This window comes from Podarcis bocagei, assembly GCF_964188305.1.
Source record: "Podarcis bocagei genome assembly, chromosome: 11".
NCBI lineage: Eukaryota > Metazoa > Chordata > Lepidosauria > Squamata > Lacertidae > Podarcis > Podarcis bocagei.
Genome location: NC_138136.1, coordinates 28,028,015 through 28,053,247, shown reverse-complemented (window position 1 = coordinate 28,053,247; position 25,233 = coordinate 28,028,015). Strand labels below are relative to the sequence as shown.

The 25,233-nt window shown below is 45.6% G+C and overlaps 1 protein-coding gene across 1 annotated transcript; it reads right to left on the bottom strand.

Annotated features, from left to right (window-relative positions):
- Positions 1-1,216: 1,216 nt before the first annotated feature.
- Positions 1,217-9,808, bottom strand: GLRX (glutaredoxin). Its single transcript, XM_081212450.1, has 3 exons — positions 9,544-9,808; positions 3,866-3,978; positions 1,217-1,494 (listed from the first exon to the last, which is right to left on the bottom strand). The coding sequence occupies exons 1-2, from the start codon at positions 9,748-9,750 to the stop codon at positions 3,868-3,870; spliced, it is 318 nt and encodes a 105-aa protein (XP_081068576.1). The 5' UTR covers positions 9,751-9,808; the 3' UTR covers positions 1,217-1,494; positions 3,866-3,867.
- Positions 9,809-25,233: the final 15,425 nt, after the last annotated feature.

Sequence of the window (25,233 nt, the reverse complement as noted above, 5' to 3'; positions counted from 1 at the left end):
TCGGCAATCCCAAGAGGTTCAGCGATTTAGACCACAGTGCCACCCGTTCTGTAGGAAAATTAGCTGTGTGGGGAATTAGTGGCATATCAGTTTAAGGGTGCTGTTGTTCTCAAATACAGGGAAATATTCTGACACTGAACTCATCACCTTGCTGGACAGTGCTAACCCTGTACAAAGCATAGGAGGCAACAAGTTGACTGATCACAGCCCTTAAAAGCACAGGATTTAAGTTCCTTCTCTGCTGTTGCATTCCTGGGTGGCATGGAGTTAAGTGACTGCATCCTCTAAATTCCACCAGCGTATTGTATACAGAGACGAAACTTTCCCCCCAGAAAGTAATTGTGAAGGTCAAGAGAACAGCTGCTAAGTGCTTTGCCATTAAGTACTACTAAATCTAAACATTAACTTTTGTGGGCAGGCATTGTACAGATCCCCTGCCCAGAGGCCTAACAATCTAGGGCTCACTAGAAGGAAGAATGGAGAGTCGTAAAAATTGAAGTATGCTGACTGATGCCCCACAATGCCCAAATGCACAGGAGACAAGAGTCCCAAAAGGGTGCTTTAGGATGCAGCTGTAGCAAATAAGAATGGTCCTAATTTTGAGGCAGGGATTGATGACTGAGAGGGAGATACCCTGCCTTGTACCCTTTTATGATGGACTGCCCAATAATGTATGAGTATGGGCAGATACAAAGGGCTCTGTTATTCTCAGCCTGAAGAAGGACCAGCTAACTTTGAGAAGTGATTGAAGGAGGGCAGGACGCAGATAAATGGAACCAAATTTCTACAAGGTGGAAAAAGCCAGGTGTCAATGTATGGACTCACCCATGTTGGAAGGAAGTGAACAAAGCTAATGATATTGGTTGTGTGAGAAGGAGAAGTACGACCTACAACAAAATGGTGCAGTATATTCTCAGAATATACTCAGAACCCCAGACATTGCATTCCCTCTCCTGGTGGTTTTTCATTCCTACTCTCCACAAATTATCTTGAGTTTTGTGCCTCATGCAGCATGCTCAAACCTCCCTGGGATGTTTTCTGTGGCTCCCTTTAAGAGTGCCTCCCCCCAATCTGCAAACTTTGTGGTTCTCTCAAGACCACTGATGCCTCCCCTATGTGCATGGATAGTGCTGTCTGGGCTAGGCAAGGACCAGCTCTTGGAGAATGAAGATTGCTACCAGTGTATATATGCATATAAATTATATAATAAAACTCCTTCTTAGTACAAGCATTTTATTCCACTGCATCAGGTTCTGACCGTCCCCATGTAAACTAGCAGAGATGGTGCATACTAAAACGTGCCAGAAGTTACAGCCACGTGCTCAGCAAAACCAGACAGTGACCAAAGCCTTTGGCCATCATTACTCTACATTGAAACGCACCATAAGCAACATAGTAGATGCAGGATAAAGCGAGAGGCAGGCAGCTGCGATTTCATTTCCAGAAGATAGTGCAGTAGCATGAGGTAGTGCTGTCCTCCAGTCCATTGCTGCTCTGAAAATTTAAAAAAAGGGACACATTATGAACACTGGAAGTTTTCCATGAAATGACATTTGGCAGCTATGAAGATCTTGAGCAGTACTTTGGAAGAAAGCTTGGTTTCAAAAAAGAAACCCATCACCACTGAGACGATTATACTGGAAATGCAATACAGTGGTACCTCAGTTTTTGAACGTCTCCATTGATGAACATTTCGGTTTTTGAACGCTGTAAACCCAGAAGTAAATGCCTGAGTTTTCAAACACACCTCAGAAGTCGAACATGCCATGCAGCTTCTGCTGAGTGCAAGATCCTGGGGCCAAGCTATTGGCTATTTAGTTTTTGGTTTTTGAATGTTTCGGAACTCGAACGGTCTTCTGGAACGGATTACATTCAAAAACCGAGCTACCACTATAGTTGAAAAAAGAATATTAAGTGACCAATAACTGCCCTGGACTGTGCAAACCTATCTAAACTGTTTTCTGCACTCTCTCTGTTGGTGCAAAAGTGTACCGAGATGGTTGCACACCATTATAAGGCTCTCACTTCTTCGCACAGTAGGAACAGTTAGCAATTTTAGTAGTTGCACTTCCTATTGCCTCCTCCAGTGAGTGATGCCCCTCTGTTAAAAGCAGAGGCTTAAAGGTTACAACCACACCATGCACTTAAAGCACATTGCTTCCAGCAAAGTATCCTGGGAAATGTAGTTTGTTAACGGTACTGGGGAACTGTATCTCTGTGAAGGGTAAACTACAAGGCCCAGGAATCTTTGGGAAAAGCTGTTGCTTTAATTATATGGCGTGGATGTAAGTGCAACTTGAACTGAGGCAATGACTACACTTGGCAAGGACTGGCACTTATTCTGCAGCACAGGGTTAGCATAAGCTACCTCTAGCTGACTTGGAGGGTGAAGTCACTGCTCTGTGGGAATGAGAAAGGTTAACAGGCTCTGCAGAACATATTGAAAAGCTCCTTTCTCCAGCTGTTGCTTCCAGCGTTCCAAGCCAGGCTCCCAGACAGAAGAACATCGAGAATGCTTCCAAGGGCAACTGACCTGTGAAGCAGCTGTTCATTTCCAGAGCTCAGGCATTTGCAAACCCCTGCATGTTTCCAACCCTATTATTTCAAGTGTCTAGGCCTTCAGAAGAGCTGTGTGCTTGGCCTGGAAAAAGTATACCCCCCCCCTGCCTCTGGTATGCCTCTTTAAACTAATACAATTCAGGAAATCGACTGCCCTACAATATCTAGCTGCGAGCAAGATGCTGGCAAGCCTCGTTTCTCTTCATCTGATGTAGCATGAGATGCCAAGATACGTTCTTGCCATTTTAAAGTTGCCTCCTCATTCCTGCAGCAAGATTCCTCTGTACATTTTGAAAATACTTTTGCAGCAAGCTTTTCTCAAAATAAACCTCTGTGCATGTCAGGAATCCTTTATGATGCTTGTGGGAGCAGCCAGTCACATGTTTCTGCTTTGTGTGCAAGGACTTGCATTTGCAGCTACTTGAGCTATGCTCGTCTTCCCCAACCTGGTGCCCACCTGATTTTTTTTTTTGTTTGTAGGGTTTTTTCCCCTACAACTCCAGTCAGCACGGCCAACAACAACATTAGTTGAACTGGAGTCAAATAACATGCTATGCAAAGCATGCAGCTACAAATTTTTATTAATATGAAGCATGAGGGAATTGTAATGGGTACCACTATGCATGGGGAAACGAAGTTTAAACCTTCCTTCCATCACCAAGATCACGACCAGAGTCCCTTCCTGTCACAGCAGCTTGCTTTATTAAAAAGCACCCAGCTACAGCTAATGGTTATATGGGGGTTCAATTGCAGCAAGGGAGGGAAGGTTTAATCCCCCTCTCCCTATGTGCTACCTGATACAATTCCACCCACCCCAGTGTTAGAAACTCAGATATATATAAGCTAGGCACCAAATGGCTCCTTAAACCAGGATTATAGTCACCAAAACAGAATGTCTAGTCGCCATTTGGGGGCCAGATGGCTCAGAAGGCTGTCTTTTTCAATAGACCATTTTGGTTCCTGAAATTCACTCTGATGGTGCAGATAAAATACCATGGATAGAATTATAAAGGCTGTGTTGTTGTTAGTGTGTGAAAACAGGCAAGATCCAATGACCTTTCAAGGCAAGCTCCTCCAGATCTTGGAGATGTCAGGCATCATTCTGGTGTCTTTGTGTGGTCACAAGTGGCCAATAGCTGGTGAATTTTGAAAGTGCCACAGACCACTTACTGTAGTATTAAGCAAAATGAAGCACTAGATGAACTGCTCTTACATATTGAATGTAACACATAGTTTGGCTCACAGGGCTGCATCTGCATTTCTTCATCGTTCTCAAGTTGGCTGGATAGCATATCCAAACACTTACCTTCACAAGGCTCCAATCTTCTGCAAAATGGATTTAAGTTCTCCACTCCTATATAGAGTGTCCAGGTCTGTAAAGCCACCTATACACTTTTCTCCAATAAAGACACGAGGGACCTAGAAGAAGTAGTTAAAGTTGTTAGTTAGGATTACTCGGCAAAGAAAAAAGGATTTTAGGAGCATAGTCTCCTAGGGAGGCAGGAGCTTAAAACAGAGCTATAAGAATGACAGCAAAAGATAAACGGTAAGAGAGAGAGAGAGGTGGCAGCTTGACTACTAAGTTAGAGGGATAAGGGTAGTGCAGGGCTGGAGAACTGGATCCAGCCAGCAGACCTGATCCTTATCTCCCCTACCTTTATGGGTGAAATTTGACAGTTGGGTGTGGCCAGACACCTGCCAATCACCCGATGTCACAATGACATTTGGCGATGGGGTGCTTTGAAGTGCTGACAATTGCTGGGACTTGATAGTGTCACACATAGAATCCTGTGTGGTGCTTTGAAGTGCCAGGTAGCTGATAGTCAGAGTTCAAGGTGCAGAACAAAGCTCTTTGCAAGCCCTGGCTGGCTACAGAGTTCCTCATGGACATAGGCGCCGACTCCATGGGGCTTGAGGGGGCTCGAGCCCCCTCAAAAAAATTTTTTGGGGGGCTCAGCCCCCCCAATAATCTCGGGCGGGCGCCCTTCCAGCAGAGCGCCGCCGCCGTCCCCCGCCTCCTCCCCACCTGCTCCTTCGCCAGCCAGCCAGCCGCGCGCCCTAATCGGAGAGCCCCGGCCGGAAATCCCGCGAGAACAGGGGAATCCCGACTGGCCACACCTCCCAGCCAGCCAATCGGCTGGCTGGGGGGGGCGTGGCTTGCCCTATTTAGGGCCGGAGCCACTTTATTTGCATATTCATGAGCTTATTTATTATTCATGAGCTTTCCCGGGGCCCCCCAATATTTTTTCTAAGTCCGCGTCCCTGCTCATGGAGCTCTGATCCCAGAGACCTTGAAGTGCAAGGTCTGAGAGGCTGACAGGCACTTACTTGAAGTTCAGCTTTTCTCCTGCATTCCCTATGGGGAACTACGTAAGGCAGTCGTTGCCAGCTGGTTTGCTCTCACTCTCAGTCACAGTGACAACATGCCTCCCTTGCCAATGCACAACCAGGAGTGAATTTTAACGTTCCCAACTGGGCATTGGCAGCCCCTAACCCGACATCGTATGTGATGTCAGGTGCATGCAGCCAGAGGCAAAGCAACCTGCTCCAGTACCCAGAGCGGCGCTCGTTCCAGGGGGCGTGGTGCATGTCCTGGGGGTGCATTTTGGCATCCCTCCTTTGGAATGGTACCAAGTGCACCCCCCCCAGAACACTCCACCCCAGTTGGCGTGGGGAGGAGGGAAAAAAATACAGCCTCCCAGGGCAAATTGAGACCCATGCCAGGCCTAATTAAGCCTGTGGATCAGACCTTCCTCACTCCTGGGGTGAGCAGGATTTCTAGGTACAAATCTGAAGACTCTTTCCCCTCACTTAGGGTGCCGGAAGTTCCCAAGACAGTATACAGTGATGGCACCTCTTCCAATAATTCCTTCAATCTGCTTCTCTTCGGTGCTGTGAACCATGGGATAGAATGGCAAGCAAATGGAACAGAGCAGCAGGGCCAAAGTCCCGCAAGGTCACATCTGTATCTTGCAGGCCATGAAGACACGTTCTTGCTGTGTGTGATGCTGTAAATTTCAGGGCAAGCAATACTAGAGGCAGTTCATCTCTTGAGGATGCAGAAAAGACTGTTGTAACAAGAACTATTGCAGCTGGATCTCAGGTAACAGGAATTTTGCACATGACACATTTCCATCAGGTGCAGGTGTGATTTACCCTCCCATGCACTACGGCAAAGGTCACTGTGCCATAGGCCTTGGAATTCATTGCCTAGATTTGCATAACTTGCTTTTTCCAAGGAGGAAGTGCCTTCTTAGCACAAAGGATTCTCGTTGCAGCTTGCAGTAACTCCCAGAGGGCCCCTATCCAGAACATTTTAAGAAGACCAGGGACATTATAAACTAGTCAGCCAAGGTAACAGGACACTTTTGTGCCTGCCGCCATTCTTGGCCTGAAGCTAATGTCTCAGGAGGTTTTACTCAACATCTGTTATCTGTTGCTCACCAGCACAGTATGAAACTCCTCACATGAAGCCCCATTTTGCGGCATTAAGCTGTGGATTTTAATCGGAGGTGCTGTTCTCAGTGCAATAATGTTAAGTTTAATTAGATATACCTAGGTCCCCACAATACAACAGGCACAGTCCCTCCTTCCTTCTGAAGTTCTGTGGTGCAAATCCCATTGAGGTGAATGGCATGGGCAACCACCCAACCACACTTCTATACAGGTTCTTTTCATTTCAGTGGGACTTGCAAACAGGGAATTCCCTGTGGATTTGGCTTCTACTGGCTCTCCAAGAAGAAGCGTATGAAATCAGATGAAAGGTCCTTCAGGATTCTGCTGCCATAGTGGCCCACCTATGGGAAGTCCCATAGAGGTAATATATACCCCATCATGAATGATAGCCACCAAAAGCTCTATCTATAAATTTATCTAATCCCCTTTTAAAGCAATTCAAGTTGGTAGTCAATTCCAATTATGCACTATGTGAATTAGTGTACCCATTTGTTTGTCCTGAATCTTCCAACATTCATCTCCACTGGATGACCCCAGAGAAGAGGACATAACCTTTTTTTTAAGCTAAAAGCCTCCCAAAGCTTGTAACCTTTCCTCATGGTGATGTTGCTCTATAATTTGGGTTCCTCTTTCTTTGAACCTTTCTCCATTTCTACAGCATCCCCCCCCCTTTTTTTAGGTGAGGCAACCCAGACTGTATACAGTACATAGGCGCCGACTCCATGGGGCCTGAGGGGGCTCGAGCCCCCTCAAAAAATTTTTTGGGGGGGCTCAGCCCCCCCAATAATCTCGGGCGCCCTTCCAGCAGAGCGCCGCCGCCGTCCCCCGCCTCCTCCCCACCTGCTCCCTCGCCAGCCAGCCAGCCAGCCGCGCGCCCTAGTCGGAGAGCCCCGGCCGTCCCCCGCGAGATTAGGGAATCCCCGGGGGCGGGGGCTCCTGCCTCGCTGCTTCGCAGCACCACCGCCACTGCCAAGGCACTGCCGGGGGGGAATTATCTTCCTCCTGGCGGTTTCAGCCCCCGCGAGAACAGGGGAATCCCGACCGGCCACACCTCCCAGCCAGTCCTCTCTTCTCCGGCTAGCCCCACGTTTCCCGCATATCAGCTATTCCGGAGCTGATTAATAGGCACAGCACGCTCTCCCCTATTCGCTCACGAGGAGGCGGCGCCACTTTATTTGCATATTCATGAGCTTATTTATTATTCATGAGCTTTCCCGGCCCCCCCCCCCCAATATTTTTTATAAGTCCGCGTCCCTGATACAGTATACCCTGTTGCCCCAAAGATTTGTATAGAGTTATTATGACATGCAGTTAAGTGCAGCTGTTCCTTTGTTTTACATCCAGCTCAGAAAGCAGAAACAGAAGTACTGGCCATTAACTTTATGCATTATAGGCAGCCATTCAAGAGACAAGGGCAGGGCCAGCAGAAATGTTGGCAACCCACCAACGGGCTGTGCCAATTATCATCATGATTGAGACACCATGTGCCTCATTTACAACTGGGGTGGCTCCAAGAAGCTGTTGGGACTCTAAATTCCCGTCAGGTCTACCCAGCCTAGCTGATGGTCAGGGATGATGGGAGATGGAATCCAGTAACAAAAGGAGAGGCACTGAGGTAGAAATTCTGAAAACCTGTGGTCAGAGAAGCCAGCTTCATATACGCAAGGGTATGGCCTGAACACAAAACTCACAGACTCTTCGCCCTGCAGTGCATAACTAAATGGAAATCTGACTAATTGAGAATTCCAAAAGGGATTTACCTCCCTTACCCAACACCCTGCCCTGTTAAGAAATCTGAATTCCCTAAAGCGTCCCTGCTCCAGGCACGTTGCTCATCTTGAAAAGTTTGAAGGAAGAAGTTGCGTTAAGTTTCACAAAGGGAAGAAGTGGCAGAGGAAGGCGGACCTTGTGGCTTCTCTATTACAACATGAGAATGAGCTTGTTATGTCTTAACTTACGTTATAGTTGCCACATCTTCTTTTGGAAATAGTACAAGGTTTTACAGGAGTGATCTATCAGGCTGCTAGTTTGGTCCACCCCTGGAGGGATTGGTTTTAAGTACAGTACTTAAAATACTGAAATATTTCAATTTCTGTGTACACTAGTTACAATATATTTCAAAAGAGTCACACCTTACTAGCTATGTTTCAAAAGACTCGCATCTTTCTAGGTACAACGTTTCAAAAGACTCGCTTCTTAATAGTTATGTTTCAAAAGACTTACATTGTGTCTTACAGAAATCTTCCTCACCTATAGAAGAATTCTGGAAACTGTTCCAGAAGATGCGCATTCTTGCTGTGAGTGTCAAGAATGATTTATCTTACCCATCACATCTCATGTGACACTTGCTCTCACCACCACCACCACCATTTATATATACTGCTTGATTGTAAGAAAATAAAGCAGTTTACATGTGCCTATGTGTCTTTTTTTTTTTTAAAGGGCTGCTTGGACTCTTAAATCCCACAACGGAAAAAAGTAGAGCAGGGTGGTGTGTTAGCTTGCTAACCCCACCATAGCCTAAATGAGCATGACTTTGAACCCTTCTGCACTACACATTTAAAGTGGTTTGAAACCTCTACTGAACAGTGATGGCTTCTCCCCAAGAATCCTGGAAACCATAGTTTTTTAAGGCTGCTGATAATTTTTGGGAGACACCTGTTCTCCTCATAGAGTTAACAGTTTCTAGAGTTCCCGGGGAAGAGGGATTGGTTGTTAAATTACAGAGTTGCATCTCTGAGAGAGGAACAGGGGTTTCCCTAACAACTCTCAGCACCTCCCTCTGTAGCTCACCCCCTAACTTCAGGTGAGCTACAAGCAAAAAAAATACCTCACAAGGACATATGAAGGGCAACGTGGTCCTGAGCTTCCCTGGGAGAACAGAGATCTTTGCAAAGCTGGGTAGCAGAAGTGGCCCTTAAGTTATCAGGGCCACCTCAGCTACGCAGCTTTGTTTCTGTCCTATCCTCACCCCCAGATGGAGCTTAAGGCAAAGCACACAATTCCCACCCACCCCACTGTATCCACACAAGAACCCTGTCAGGTAGGTAGCAAACACAAAACGCCCTTTGGACCAGACCAAAAGTCTCTACAGTCCAGTATCCTGCTTCTCACAGAAAGTGACTCAGGTGGGGATGGATGGGCGTTAAGGCAAGATTCCAGCAATCCTCTCGTCATTACATGGCAGCAGCACTGAGCGCAGCGGTATCCAAAGACAGATGCTCGTTTCCGCACAAAGGAGCCCCAGAGATCCATTGAGAGCTCAGAACCTTTTGCAAGGGGCTTTGCTGTAGACGCTCAAGGCGGGGTCATTTCCTGAGCCGTGCGTAAAAGGACTTCCAGTGATGTCCACATGTTGGAGAGCTTTTTCCAGTTGATGTCATGGAGGGGGGGGGGGCGGAGAGCCACTTCCTACGGTAGGGTGGAGGAATCTAAGGAGAAATGCACGGCTAGAAAGCAGGGGGGGGGGAATTATTGCTTTCCTTCTCCCTCGCGCGCAAGAATTAGGATTATTGAAAGGAAACTCACTGTTCTGGCCCCCGTTATCTCCAAAAGATAGTCCTGGATAGCAGACATGTCGCTTCGGGTGGTGAGATCCACATACTCGAAGTGCCCAGGCTTGAGGTGAAGTCCTTCCAGGAGCTTGACAGCGTCGTGGCAGTAAGGACAGCTCGACTTGCCGAATACAACCACCTTATCAGCTTTCAGCTTGCTGTTGACGAATTGCTGAGCCATTCTGGGACCTTCGCCACAAGCAGCCTCGCGCAACTGGAAGATTGCAGTAGCTCCCGCCGCGCTGTGCGCTCTTTTATGAGTTGCAGCCGTCGCTCCTCCTTTAAGGGACAACACCCTGTAGGAGGAGCCCTCGCCCTCTCTTATCTGCGGCTTTCTTCTTTCTTCTTTTAAAAAAAAAAGTCAGAAAGGACTATGAACAGTTGCCCAGTGGAAGCGTTATGGTCTGTATTCCCTACACAAGCTGCGTGGTAAATAATTTCCTGGCGCGCCCTTAGTCCATTTTGGATGGAAATTGCTTGCTTCATAGCATTTGCATGGCTTTTATTTGTTTTGGATAGAAGAGTCTTCCTTGCAGCAGTCAAACTTGCTTCCTGAGGTGCAACTCCTACAGAACGGCGTGAGACCAAACTTCCAAGTAAATATGCTTCCACAGTCTTCTGTGGGATTGAAAGGCAGGCTAGAAATCCCTCTAATGGAATCGGAAGGGACCCTGAGGATCATCTAGTCCACCCCTCTGCAGTGCAGGGGGAATCGAACCTGCAACCTTGGCGTTATCAGCACTGTGGTCTAACCAACCAAATGAAAAGCTTGGTCTGCAACAGAAAGTCATGCCTCTTCTTCCCTGCTGACATTGTATTGACTGGCTCTGCTGGGCTTGTTCATGTGACAAAATAGCCACAGAGCTAGAAGCAACAGGTGCCTTGATACAATTCGCCTTCCAAGACTGAAATCCAAAACGAGAGTGGCCAGATGCAAAAGAAGGCAGGCCTCCTGCGTAGAAAATAAGAAGAAGAAGAATTCATCCTACAGTGTGTTTATATACTTATCTTTGGCCCAAAGGTTCCCATAGTGAACATGTTATTACAACAAAATATACAGTAAAGTAAATGAAATAAACCAAGCTAAGCAGGAAGCCTCATTGAACAAGGTGGAATTTACTTTGGAGTAAACATATATGGGACTGCACTCTTCAGATCCTGGAAATGGGAGGGGGCACCCGCCTTGGCCTCCAGATTTATGTATTTGTCACATTTCCATGTGTTTCTTTTTCTCATCAGGTATCACTGGATGCACAGAACCTCTTATACTATGCATGGAGGAACAAAAGAATAGATCAAAAGTCTCACTCAGAGCTAGCAGCTTCAGATTTTCACCTGCCTTAGGATTTCCCTCTTCTGACTGAGCTGGGTGCACACAACTGGTTTTGCCCAGATTGCAAGGGCTTCTCCTGTTATATCCTCCCACGATCATATGAAGTAGGTTATTCTGAGAATACTTTCAGATCAAAAAGGGTGTAACTTCTAACACACATTGGATTTCTCTCTCTAAAAACATGGCAGGAAGGAAGGAGTCTGAAGAAACAGAGGAAATAACTTCTCTTAATATTATAATAAAAATACATAAAAAATTGAGTTAACCTGCAACAGATTTTAAATGAAAAGGATTGCATCCGTTGTTGGTTTTCTTCAAAGCAGACCCACTGAAATTAAAAGATCTATGTTGATCATCTTCATTAATTTCAGTGGGTTTACTCTGAGTAAACACACCATTGGAGACAACCCAAAGACAATGACATTTTCACAGTGCATTTCACACAGGTGACCTGAGGAACTCCTTGCCTCCGGAAAGAGTAGCATGCTTGAGCTGAAAACTATTATATAAATCTATCAACATGATTATAAGATTATCAGTTAGGTAAGCTGCCCATTACATTAACGTACCAAACTGGATAGCAGGAAAAGGATTGTCCCATTTAGGACACAACCTCTGATCTGTGTATTGCAGTACAGGACATTGGGATGAATGAATGATGCATTGTTCTGATTCCCTGATTGACTAAGACTCCTCACATATGACAACTGCAGCTCTTGTGAGACTATTGCAAAACCCTTTTTGAAATGCAGTGTCATGAAACTTGGCATATTGTCAACATATAGCAACAGTATCATCTCCACAGCCATGCTAGGAAAGCTGTGTCGCATCTGTATGTTGCTGCTAAACAAGCCACAAAGTCGGCGAATAACTCTGGACTGTCATTGCCTGTCATACTTGCAGTCCCATGTTTGTCATGTACTACTTCTTTCTTCTTTGGCGATCACTCATAGCTGAATAAGATTGTCTTCCATAAACACGGTTTTAACAATGAATCCGTAAGTGAGTGTGGAGGTCAATTCTGGATCCACATGTCCTTCCACAGTGGGGACATAGGTTTTCCTGGCTATGGAGATGGCACATCGCTATCAGCTGGGGCCACGTGGCTTCCCTGAGCCAGTCAATGCTCTCAGTTTAACCTAACTCACTTGTCGTGAGGATAATAATAATAATAATAATAATAATTTATTATTTATCCCTCGCCTATCTGGCTGGGTCTCCCCAGCCACTCTGGGCGGCTTCCAACAGAACACTAAAATACAATAACCTATTAAACATTAAAAGCTTCCCTAAACAGGGCTGCCTTCAGATGTCTTCTAAAAGTTTGGTAGTTATTTTTCCCTTTGACATCTGGTGGGAGGGCGTTCCACAGGGCAGGTGCCGCTACCGAGAAGGCCCTCTGCTTGGTTCCCTTTAACTTGGCTTCTTGCAGCGAGGGAACCACCAGAAGGCCCTCGGAGCTGGACCTCAGTGTCCGGGCAGAACGATGGAGGTGGAGACGCTCCTTCAGGTATACTGGACCGAGGCCGTTTAGGGCTTTAAAGGTCAGCACCAACACTTTGAATTGTGCTCAGAAACTTACTGGGAGCCAGTGTAGGATAAATTAGGGATCATAGAAGCCTAGAACTGTGGAGTTGGAAGGGACCACGAGGGTCATCTAGTCCAACCCCCGATATGCAGGAATTCTTTGCCCAATGTGGGGCTCAAACCCACAACCCTGAGATTAGGAATCTCATGCTCTACCAACTGAGCTACCTGCCTCCCCACAATCAGCTTGATCGAAATGGGATACAAGCATGTGTACTGACAAAGTGATATCAGGGTGCAAACTTTAACCCAGATTTATAAGCTTTGGCCACCATCTGAAGGCCACTCTGAGTCTCTCCACATGTTGCAGGCATTATGTTTGAAGCTGTTCCACATGTGGATTAGGCACTTCTCATCAGCATAAATCTTTTAAGAAGAGGTCACTGGAACGCCTCTCATATCTACGTGCAAAATCTAGAGGATGTGTGACGAAGCTTCCTGGGTCAGTGAGGGAGCACACGGGGAATTCTGAGGAATTGTAGACTGTGCCAGTCAGAAAATGCTGCCTTGAGGGCCTGTAGGAGACGACAAGCCCGGGCAAACAGGAACTGAGCAGGAAGAGCAAATAATCTCTCACCCATTGTGGATTTTTGAGCTGATACAGTGGTGCCTCGCAAGACGGAAAGAATTCGTTCCACGAGTCTTTTCGTCTTGCAATGTTTTTCGTCTTGTGAAGCACGGTCCGTCGCAACTGCACCTCTTCAAGCAGCTTTTTAAAAAAAGCGCAAGACATTTTCGTCTTGCGAAGCAAGCCCATAGGGAAATTCGTCTAGCGAAGCAACGCAAAACCGAAAAACCCTTTCGTCTAGCGAGTTTTTCGTCTTGCAAGGCATTCGTCTTGCGGGGCACCACTGTATTGACTTGGATCTTTCACAGGAGGTACTAGCAAGCACACTTACACATTGGCAACCCATTATCTAGAGTCTTTTGGGAGCACTGCAGTGCTGAGTTTTCTTACTGCCCTGAAACTAAATGCCAAGAATACTCATCTATGAAGTTTTCAGTTCTTCCAAAGCAAAGTGCCTTACAGTGGTACCTCGGGTTACATACGCTTCAGCTTACATACGCTTCAGGTTACATACGCTTCAGGTTACATACGCTTCAGGTTACAGACTCTGCTAACCCAGAAATAGTACCTCGGGTTAAGAACTTTGCTTCAGGATGAGAACAGAAATCGTGCAGCGGCAGCGCAGCGGCAGCAGGAGACCCCATTAGCTAAAGTGGTGCTTTAGGTTAAGAACAGTTTCAGGTTAAGAACGGACCTCCGGAACGAATAAAGTGCTTAACCCGAGGTACCACTGTACTCTGAATCAAGAAAAAGACTTACTGATATTGATTTACCCTGTGACTTTAAATTGATGCGTAGTTTGACCAGCCTACTTAGGAACCCTGAAATTTCTTACCATATGGAGATTTTTTTTTGTTTCGTTTTTGTTATTGAATTTTTAAAAATATCATTGCCTGGAGTGAGTTTTTATTAAAGCACTTGGGAATCCTGAGCTATCATTTTGGATTGACTTGTCTAACTTTGCATTAATTTAAAAAAATGTTATTAAGAAGGATAACAAATACAATAATATGCTCTGGCACAGAAATCACAAGGATTACATTGGCTGTGTTATTGCCTATTCAGCCTTTCAAGCCTGCAGACTCAAACCTCAGGAGGGATTAAGCTGATTGCAACCAATTTTTTAAATTGTGTCATGGCACAAACCTATGGATGCCAAGTTGCATTTTGACTGTGATCTAGTCATCGTCTGCAATATTTAGCACCCATGTGCCTTATACAGAAAACACATCTAGGAGACTAGAGATGTGCTCTTGATTTAGGTCCTCTTAAACCCCATAGGTCTCCTTGAATAGGTACTGTTCCTGCCGCTGAAATGAACAGAGAAGTCTACAAAAAGCACACACAAACAAACAGAAAACAGATTCCAGGGTGCTGTGCAGTGTCCCCGAATCACACAAGGGTTTGTTTATTTTAATCAATTACAATTTTATGCCGCCCTTCTTCCAAGGAGCTCAGGGTGGCATTAATTGTTCTCCTCCTTCCTCATCACACCTCTGTTATATGCTGAATGGAGAGATTGTTACTAGCCAAACATCATCTGGTCAGATTCAGAGCTCAGCAGGTATTCAAACCATCTCAATCCTACTCTGACCCTCTAACTGCTACACCATACTACCTCTCAGTTTGCTAAGGAAGTAGCATTAATATTTGTGGTGGGTGGCGTTACTGTTCTTGACCTGCCAACATTTAGCCAATGAAAATAGGGAAGATTAATAATAATAATAATAATAATAATAATAATAATAATAATAATAATAATAATAATGTAGCCCACCCATCTGACTGGGTTGCCCCAGCCACTCTGGGCGGCTTCCAACATGTATAAAAACATAATAGAATATTGAACATTTAAAAAAACTTCCCTATACAGGCTTCCTTCAGATGTCTTCCAAAGGTTGAGTAGTTACTTATTTCCTTGGCTTGGGGGGTAACATAACTCCATATCCTCCGACATTTTTCTGATGAAAATAGGGATGCCCTTAGGAAAAGCGGTGACATTCTGAGATCAAATCAGAAACCAGAATGGCTTCTGTAAATCCTGGATTGTCCTTGGAAAACAGGGACACTTGGAGGGTCTTCTGTTTCAAATGCTGAATATTATTCCTATTTGGCTATAGTTATATATCTGCACACTAATTCATTCAAAACTTTATCGATCTTGCTGCTTTGCTCTTTCAGATTCTGCTGTCATTTTGTCTGTTTCGCCATTTTAATGTGGTTTCGTAGTTTCTCTCTTTCCAGCGTTTTAATTATTTCTTTCTGTCTTGCAAGCAGCATTTGAAGTGTTTGTAACTGCAAGGCAGGATGCGAGCAATTTAAAGGAAGTAAAGGGATGAACCCAGCTTGCACTTCCTTTCTGAGAGTAGAAATGCACATTTCTAGCTGTTACGGGAAGTTCCTCCAAGGCAGCTTAAAGTGTGTGAAGAGGAAATGGAACTCCCACAGCCCAGCATTCTGCCCCATACAGGAACTCAGAGTCCTTTGCTGGGCTGAGGGCCATTTCAGAATAAGCAGTAAATGTCACGTTCTCAGTCTGGATTGCTACGTCTTTGGAAGTCCCGTTTTCAGACTTGTAACCAGAGTGCCTTTCTCTAGACGGGTGCCAGCATAATAAGTGGCGTGAGAGTATTGTTATAGGTTGTTTGGGGGGGGGGGCTTAAACACTAGAAATTAAGAAATGGTAGGATTTTGATTATTTGGGATATGAAGGGAATATACAATCTGCAGAGAAATTCCTGGGTTAGCCTATGCACAGACTCTGGTTGAGGATTCCAAGACCCCTGGAATCCCGTGCATGGCTTGGCAGGGATTCGGGTGGCCTATAATAGTATATTCTACTTGGGGACAAAGCGTACAAATCTTCAAACATGCTTCGAACTATGGGCATGCCAAGTTACTGCTTTCTATCTACTGTGGAAGTAGCTTACTTATTTTGGGGTATAACATGACCTTTTTGTGTGACAGAGATCAGGATGTGACCATGGGTACCCGGACCTGTGCGTGCCATGCAGGATGCATGGCCGTGGCACCAAAATCTGTGTCACCTGGAATAACTTGAACCCTAAATAATTTGGGTGTGCACTTTGGGTCCTGCAATTGAGGGGGGGGGGAGGCATACAAATGTTCAATTTTTAGGTTTTTCTTCATGTTGTGGCATCTTAAACTATACTTACCCCACTTTTCAGATTCTAGCACATCAGAAATAACTTCATTATTTTGATATCCCTGGGAGTAAGGGAAATGAAAAAGAAAACAGCAGCATATTGGTACACCCAGAGTGCCATAATGTACCTAATTTCAACAGAGCTGACCTTTTAAAAAGTGGTTGTTTGATTGCTTGTTTTATTATAAGATTATCATAGATAAACTATTTCATCCCTAGGTTTATTCATTGTGGTTGAGGAGACGGTGAAGGCATTTCAAGTTCATGTAACAACAATAATAAAACATATTCCTGAGGTGTTGCTATTAAGGATGACTTGGACAGGCATGAATATCAACAGTCTGCTCCTTTCTACACCCTGCCATGTCGCCTTGTTTCATTTTGGAGGGATGAATATGGAACTGGAGCATGAGGTGTGGATAATTTCAGCAAGCACGGAGACTAGATTAAGATGCCAGTCTATCAATTGTGCAATTTTAGCTCACTGTGGTTTCCATTACTAAAGTACCATGAGGAATTACAGCAGCTATAAATAACTCTGGGCTGTGAGTCAAAAGTAGGTGTATACAGCTGTCTTGTTGCTATAACAACCACTTGTGACTGGGGAAGGGGGGGAAAGTGTAAGATATACATCCTGAGAACAGAAATAGGGTTTGTTTGTTTTTCAGGGAAATTAAGATAATGAAATACACGTTTAAGCCGTGGTACTAAGCTGGTGATGGTGACATTCTGAGACCTTTCTCCTGAAAGACCTACATTGGCTCCTGCATTGGAAATTGTAGAAGCTATCCCATTTAATTTTGGTCACTGACTGTCCCATCTCAGAAGCCAATTCAAAAAGGCATGCCCAAAACTTACTTCTGCACTTGCTTGTTTTGGTCATTTAAGTTTAAGAGACTTCTTCTTCTTCTTCTTCTTCTTCTTCTTCTTCTTCTTTGGTGATCCCTCGTAGCCTAGTAAGATTGTCTTCCATAAACACAGTTTTAAAAGTGAGTTTGTAAGTGACTGTGGAGGCCAATTCTGGAGCCACATGTCCTTCCACAGTGGGGACATTGGTTTCTGGGCAGGAGTTGATCACTGTGAGGGTTTGCCAAGCGTGCCTTCCTCTTGGCATATTACTCCCTATTGTCCTGAGTTTGAGCATCTTCAAAGCCCACGACACCTTTGGTAAAGGCTGTTCTCCATTTGGAGCACTTGCAGGCCAAATGTTCCCCAGTTGTCAATGTTTATACTACATTTTTAAAGATTTGCCTTCCATTTTTCACTTGCTGGAATGGGGCATTTAAGTTGAAGAGCAGTTTAGTGTTGACATAAGGTGCCAAGAGGAGAGGAGCAGGTGGCAGCAGGGGCGGAGAAAGGGGGGCAGTGGGGGCGGCCTCCTGGTGTCTTCGCTGAGTGGGCTGACATTTGGCATGCAGCTCACCCGCAACTCCAAAGACTACCCCGAGCCATCGGGGGAGGGGAGGAGCTGCGCCGCTTTGCCCCCTTCCCTCTTTGTTTTTACAGCTGGGGGAGGCTTGGGAGTTGCGGGCGGGCGGTGCACCAAACAGGGCCTTGCAGAGCCAGGCAGAGGCCCGGGCCAGGTAGATAATGTGGCCCCCCTTTTTTTACCCTGGGGATAACTGAAGTCTTATAAATAAGTAAGTATATAAATAATTTTCACAAAAGTTATGCTGACAAATAATTTTATTTCAAGGCTTGAACCGTATCTGCATATAAGGACAAAATGGAAAATATAGATATACAATAGTGCTTTTTAAAAATACACCCACCCGGTGCCCATTCTGCGCTCCTCTGAGGAGCCGATTGCAGGCCCCGCCCCGGACACCGGGGAAGCTTTTCTCTTGCACTGCCAGCCATGGCCCCAGGGAATCCGCCCACCGCCTCCGCGTTCGCCCCAGTGCATCCCCTGGGATTGTGAATATGCTGACCGAGGCCCCCTTTGGAATCGGAGACCTGGGCCAAGTGGCCCATATGGCCCCCCCATCTGGGCCTGGTGCCAAATGTCTGCCGTGGGCAGCTCGCTCCACCCCCGTGGGCGGCTCGTTCTGCCCCTGGCTGCAGGGCGCTCACACCACTCCGTGCACCTGAGCAGCTATCCCGCACCTGGGAGGGCACTCTCCACGCCCCGGCTCCCTCAGGAGTGCGGCCCACCCTAGGCAGCACAGCCATATGCTCCGCCACTGAGTGGCAGCAGCAGTGAGCAACAAGGGCAGTAGGTGGGGGCCCTTGGGGGGGCCTTCAGAGCCAGTTCCAAGGTGGCAGCAGAGGGACCCTCTCCCCTCAGGGGCTGAGTGGGATGGTGGCAGCAGCTGTTACTCACAGCTGAAGAAGGATGTCAGGAGCAGGTCAGCAATAAATCACACGGCGTCAATGAGGTTAACTCTTTATTCAAGGAAACTGGGTCGGCTCAGGAAGCCAGGCCTAATGAGCACAGCAACTCGTCCGGGTAAATCTTGCCCCTATGAGGCAGTTGTGTGGACTGAAGGTCCCCCACTTCCCACAGTTGTCTAAGTCTCCTCCTCCCGCTGGCTTTATGAGTTTGTTCGAAGAAGTATTTTCTCATGGTGTTATATATTCAAAGGTGCATACAGTATGCTGATTATCCACTAGGTGGCAGCATTGTATTGTTGCACCACATTTCCATTTTATTAAACAGCAGAAAGAATCGCTGCTTGCAATCAGCTTTGAGAATCGCTTTTTCCCCGAAGGACTGTTGATATCTCACTTGTGTTATGCATAAATTCTACCTCCCCGAGATTTGCAGTCCCGGAGAGTACAACTGTTGGCCATCACGGGTCAGCGAATCATTGATCAATGGTCAGTGACTCTGGTCCAACTCTAATTGAGCTTTGTATGAGCAACTAATGGCTCACCCATATCCTTCAAATTCAGCACATGCAGAAGCTGCTTTCTTCATCGTTGGACCCGCTATTGGCCTCATCTGCTCAATCTGTCTATGCAGGCAGGAGAAGTCTCTAACTCCCCAAGGGTTTGAGGCGCATTGGCTACCCTCACCTGGTTTAGCTGGTCAGCCAAAGCTATTCCAGGGTTTGACTGCTGCTGCATATTGACAGCTTCTAGGAGCCATAGGTGAGAGTTGTGTTGACCCAAAAGGCAAGCTGGTCTGGAAGCCCTGCTTGCAGCATATTGATGATCAAGATGACCCCTGCCTAACTGATAGCAGCTGTAGTGCTAAGGTCGTATGTGTTTCACAAGCTTCCCCTCCCCATTTTGTTTCATTTCATTTCATTTTACTTTTATTTCGTACACCACCTTTCTATATTACTATACACAAGGTGCTTTGCAAGCTGAAGAAACAACAAATATCGTACACCTTATAACAATCTGATCCAACAAAGAAATGTCACAATAAAAACATAGCTTTAAAATAAACAACTTATATCGAATAAAGTAATATCCATTAGCATATAATAGTACACAATAAAATTAAATATCAGCAAATAAAAATTAAACAGAAATTTATTCTTAAAGATCGTAACAAATAATTTCTAAACTATAACCAATAAAAAATAACAGCAAGTCACAGTGCATAAAATAACACAATATATAAAATATAAAATTGAGAAGCAAAGACACACGATTTAGAAATATATATATATATATATATATATATATATATATATATATATATCCCTGAACTCCTCTTCTCAGGTGCTTCTGCTTTTTCTGGGAAAGGCTCCCAGGACTGAAGAGGGTGGGGCAAAGCAGGTGGGAAAAGCCATTGGCTGATGGCCAGCAGAAAGTCTCTCTCACCTCACAGTTTGATGTATCCACAGGCCCCAGGCCAAGCTAGAGGAGGAGGTCATGGTTAAGAGCAGCTCCTGGTGTTCCCATGTGATGTGACCTGCCTGGGCCTATAAAGGTTGTGTGTCTCTTTCCTTGGGTCTGGACAAGGCATCTCCTCACTGTGGAGTCCATCCCACATGAATGCTGTGAGCAGGGGCAAGGAGAAAGGACCTTTGCTGTAAGTTTGTACCCTTCTTTGATAAATTGTTATACCTGATCACTCTGGAGGTTTGGGCATCTTTTTATTTGAAATTCCTGTGTATCCGAACTCCTATGTGTCCTCCTCTGGCTCTGCAGGGCATTTCAAGGGTGGGGGACTAAAGATGGACAAGCTACCCCAGAAGGAGCATGACGTTCTCCCCACCCCCAGCCAGAGGTGCGACCCCTCCCCCTGACACCCCATATGAACTCATAAAGGAAGGGAACTAAATCCTTCTTCCCCTGGATGAGAATATGTTCACATACACGTTCAGTGTTTCTGTTCCCTTTGTGTGCAAGGGATAAGGGCTATGAGGCAGGAAGGGACAACATGTGAAAATGGACGCTCTTAGTGGCACACAACTGACCGCAGCATGCACATGGTTTCTCCCTTTGTACATGTACTGCCCTGTGTGAATCTCTGGTGCCAATTTTAGTGGAACAACTTGCACCATTACTTTGACTGGCACATCCTCCCTGATCTCCATTACGAATGCTTTGCTCTTTTTTTTACTTTTGCTCTGCACTTGTGGAAGTGTGGAGGTTTCTTTTAGCTGAAAGTCCCCACTGAACCAGTCATCAATAGTGGGGTGCTGTTTGCACCTGTCAGCTACTGGTGACCACTGCTTGGGATTAGTCATCTTTCCCCTTGTGTCTTTCTTCACCACCAAATTATCCAAAGATCTTTTAGGGCACAAGACAGATAGACCAATAGGAGGTGAAGCCAGAGCCAACGACAGGCAAACTAATTCTACTTTTATCCCCATTCTCCTCCTCGCTCAGTTCTACAAGGGCAACGCTGAGACTAAACTGGAGAGGTTGTCAGACAGTGCCACCTTCTGGACTGGAGGGTAAAGACAGGTTAGTGAGGCAGGCCCCCTATTGACCAACCTCTACTGTGGTACCTCTGGTTAGGTACTTAATTCGTTCTGGAGGTCCATTCTTAACCTGAAACTGTTCTTAACCTGAAGCACCACTTTAGCTAATGGGGCCTCCGACTGCTGCTGCACCACTGCCATGCGATTTCTGTTTTCATCCTGAAGCAAAGTTCTTAACCCGAGGAACTATTTCTGGGTTAGCGGAGTCTGTAACCTGAAGCGTATGTAACCTGAAGCGTATGTAACCCGAGGTACCACTGTACTAGCATTTTTTTTTGTTACGACGTCTTTTGTTACCAAAACTTTTAACAATGTGACCTCACTTGAGCAAGGAAGCCATCTTTCCTAAATTAAATAAGCAACTCACAAACACATTCAAAGTCAGGAGGGGATGTTGATAGAAATAACCCCATTTCCATTAAACCCCATTGAGGATTTGATACCAACAAGGGCTTGTGCAGATGTGTGTGTAACAGCTTTTCTCTCTCAAAACTTAGGAATACAATTAATGCAGCATGTAATGTGCTAAACAAGTGTTGCTAATTTGCACGACGGTTCCTGGCAATGTGGGTATTGAATCTGAATAGTCTGGAAAACACATATAACCCTATTCCCGTGAGCAGGCACAGCTGTTTAGATGTGCATTAAATTGGCATTTTTACATTGCATCTGGGTTGTCCTCCTGGGAACATGGTCTCTCCTCTAGAAGAAGAAAGCGTTAGGTGTGGTATTTCTAAATATGCAAATAAGATGGAAGTCTGAACAAGCATAACCTGGAGATGAGAGATCATCCCATAAACGTAGGAATCCTGTGACCAATTGTTTCTGCATCTGTTTGGAAGTGGCTTAAGCAGATACACAGAGGAAAAGCAGTGCAAACACTGATCTAAATGTAGAATGTATGCTCCTAAGGCTGGGAACTTTTGTGTAATTCTATGAAGCACAGGGTGTAAAGTGACTTTTTCCAACCAGGTGCCTCCCAGCTGTTTGGGACTACAATTCTCATTAGCCCAGCCAGCATGACCGGTAGTCAGGGATGACAGGAGTTTTAGTTTGGGGAAGGCTGGTGTAAATCAGAAGCACTATGTATAATTCCCACCTCTAGCACATTATAAAACCAATAACAGACCCTCCAAGTGTCCCTATTTTCCAGAGACAGCTCCGGATTTACAGAAGCCGCCCCGGTTTCTGATTTGATCCTGGAATGTCCCACTTTTCCTTAGGCAGAGCCGTAGCTGCAGCAGGGCTAGTTGGGTTTTTTGCCCCAGGTGAAACCTCCAGAGGGGTACCATTGAGGTTCCCAGCCTGTGGGCGGCGGGGGGGGGGTCAAACTGGGTCTTAGACCTGTGAGAAATAAAGCCTAGTTTCACCCATGCCTTAGGGTGCCCCTATTTTCACCAGAGAATTGTTGGAGGGTATGGCATTATGTGACTCCCAAGCCGAGGAGATAAGTAACTATTAAACTTAAGAGGACATCTGAAGGCAGCCATGTATAGTAGGGAAGTTTAAAAATGTTTAATGTTTTATTATGTTTTTATATGTGTTGGAAGCTGTCCAGAGTGGCTGGGGCAACCCAGTCAGATGGGCAGGGTATAAATATTATTATTATTGAATAGGAAACCCCTCTTTTCCTCGGAGAAATGTTGGAGGGTATGGAGTTTTTAGTCCAAACTCTGCTAGGCACCAGTAGATGGGAAAGGCTGGTGCAAATGACTAGCACTATGTATAATTCCTGCCAACAAAGTTCCGTATAGTTAAAGCTATGGTTTTCCCAGTAGTGATGTATGGAAGTGAGAGCTGGACCATAAAGAAAGCTGATCGCCAAAGAATTGATGGTTTTGAATTATGGTGCTAGAGAAGACTCTTGAGAGTCCCATGGACTGCAAGAAGATCAAACCTATCCATTCTGAAGGAAATCAGCCCTGAGTGCTCACTGGAAAGACAGATGGGCTCCAATACTTTGGCCTCCTCATGAGAAGAGAAGACTCCCTGGAAAAGACCCTGATGTTGGGAAAGATTGAGGGCACAAGGAGAAGGGGACGACAGAGGACAAGATGGTTGGATAGTGTTCTTGAAGCTACCAGCATGAGTTTGACCAAACTGCAGGAGGCAGTGGAAGACAGGAGTGCCTGGCTTGCTCTGGTCCATGGGGTCACGAAGAGTCGGACACGACTAAACAACTAAACAACAACATGTATAATTCCCACCTCCAGCACATTTTTAAACCAATAAGCCCACCCAGTAACAGACACTCTTGGACAAGGCCCATGAAGGGCATAGAGGCTGCCATTGCCAGAGAAGTGTGGTGAGGCGGCAGCTTCTGGGAAGATATTGTGAGAGAGTTCCATGAAAGGCCAGCCAGTAAGTGACATGGTGGGCAGAGGAAGCACCATCCCATTTCGCCTCAGGTGGCAAAATGGGTTGAGCTGCCCCAGAGAACATCTTACTTCTTATTGGCTACCACATAGCAGCTAATCCATCACCATTTACTTCACAGGGAGCCTGTTGAGATCATTCTTTTTTTGCCAAGTTCCATGTTAAGGCAGTGACAGGGAACTACAAGAGTTTTGCACCAAAGCTCTGTCATGTCAGTGACGTGTAAGTGGATGTGCCAAAAGACTGGTATTTTTGTCTTTGTAATGGCTAGCAGGCTTTAAGATTAGGATATGAAAGTGATGAAGCCACAATATTTAACCTGCGTTATGTGGGCAGTTGTTTTCTTAAACAGCAGCCTAAAAAAGATCCTTCTCTGCCCCTCAAATATATAAGTGTAGTTTATTATCAGCCCATTACAGCAGAATAGGACCTATGCCATGGGTAGGCAAAATAAGGCCCAGGGGCTGGATCCTGTCCAATCACCTTCTCAATCCCACCCATGGATGGTCCGGGAATCAGTGTGTTTTTACGTGAGTGGAATGTGTCCTTTTATTTAAAATGCATCTCTGGGTTATTTGTGGGGCATAGAAATTAATTCATACTTTCCCCCCAAAATATACTCCGGCCCCCCACAAGGTCTGAGGGACAATGGACCGGCCCCCTACTGAAAAAGTTTGCTGACCCCTGACTTATGCATTTGAGTGCATTACTGCTCACAACACCACCTTCCACTCCTGGCTCTGTTGCGAAATTTTGGCTGGTTTCTGAGACTTCTGGTTCAGCAGCTGAGTCAGAATTCTCTTGCTTGCCTACAATGACCAACTGCATCGTTTACTCCAACAGCAGGTGTGGTGCTGGCTAGAAATGAATCAGGGAAATGTAAATGACAATTTATTTGATTTTTCTCTTCACCAAAGTAGGAGCTAATTAGGGCCAGGCAGACAGAAATAATGAAGAATTATTCTTTTAAAATATTAGCCTTGTTGCTGCTGTGCATCCAATTTAGATAGCAGACTGCTGGCAGCAGACCAAAGACTTTTCAAAGTGCTTTTTCAAAGAAGGCTTGCCACACACCTTTGGCACGGTATAAATCCTTACAATTTGCTTTGCTGAACAGATCGAGCTCAGAACTTGCTTCTGAATTGCTCCAGTGCTTAGTTAAAAAGCTAGTGCTGCATTGGCTATCTTCCAGAAAAGACAGGAGATACTTCCTGAGTCTGGGAGCTGGAGAGATGGCCTGTTGAAAGACCAGGGGCACCTGTTGAAAGACCAGGGGCATTGTTTGGAGGTACTCATTCATCCAGACCTGTCCATGGGGCCTCCATAGCTAGGAGCAAGTGCCTGGTAGTTCCAGCTATGGCTGCTTCACTATCTGTGGGCATTCCTGCATGAAGCTAGCCACAGTAATCCATGTTCTGGTATCCTCCAGCTTGGAATACTGTACAGTGGTATCTCGGGTTACATACGCTTCAGGTTACAGACTCCGCTAACCCAGAAATATTACATCGGGTTAAGAACTTTGCTTCAGGATGAGAACAGAAATCATGCTCCAGCGGCGTGACAGCAACAGGAGGCCCCATTAGCTAAAGTGGTGCTTCAGGTTAAGAACAGTTTCAGGTTAAGAACGGACCTCCGGAACGAATTAAGTACTTAAGCTGAGGTATCACTGTAATGCACTCTCAGTGGGGCTGCTCTTGAAGACAGGTTGGGGGAAGGATGACTGCTAGAGGAAGCTACACTTGTATATT

What these genes read in the sequence shown, in the direction of transcription:
- GLRX (XM_081212450.1), bottom strand. Translation starts at nt 9,750, where the DNA reads ATGGCTCAGCAATTCGTCAACAGCAAGCTGAAAGCTGATAAGGTGGTT. An exon ending in AGATAACGGGGGCCAGAACA is followed by an intron (nt 3,979 to 9,543) that starts GTGAGTTTCCTT and finishes TACTTCTTCTAG; the next exon opens with GTCCCTCGTGTCTTTATTGG.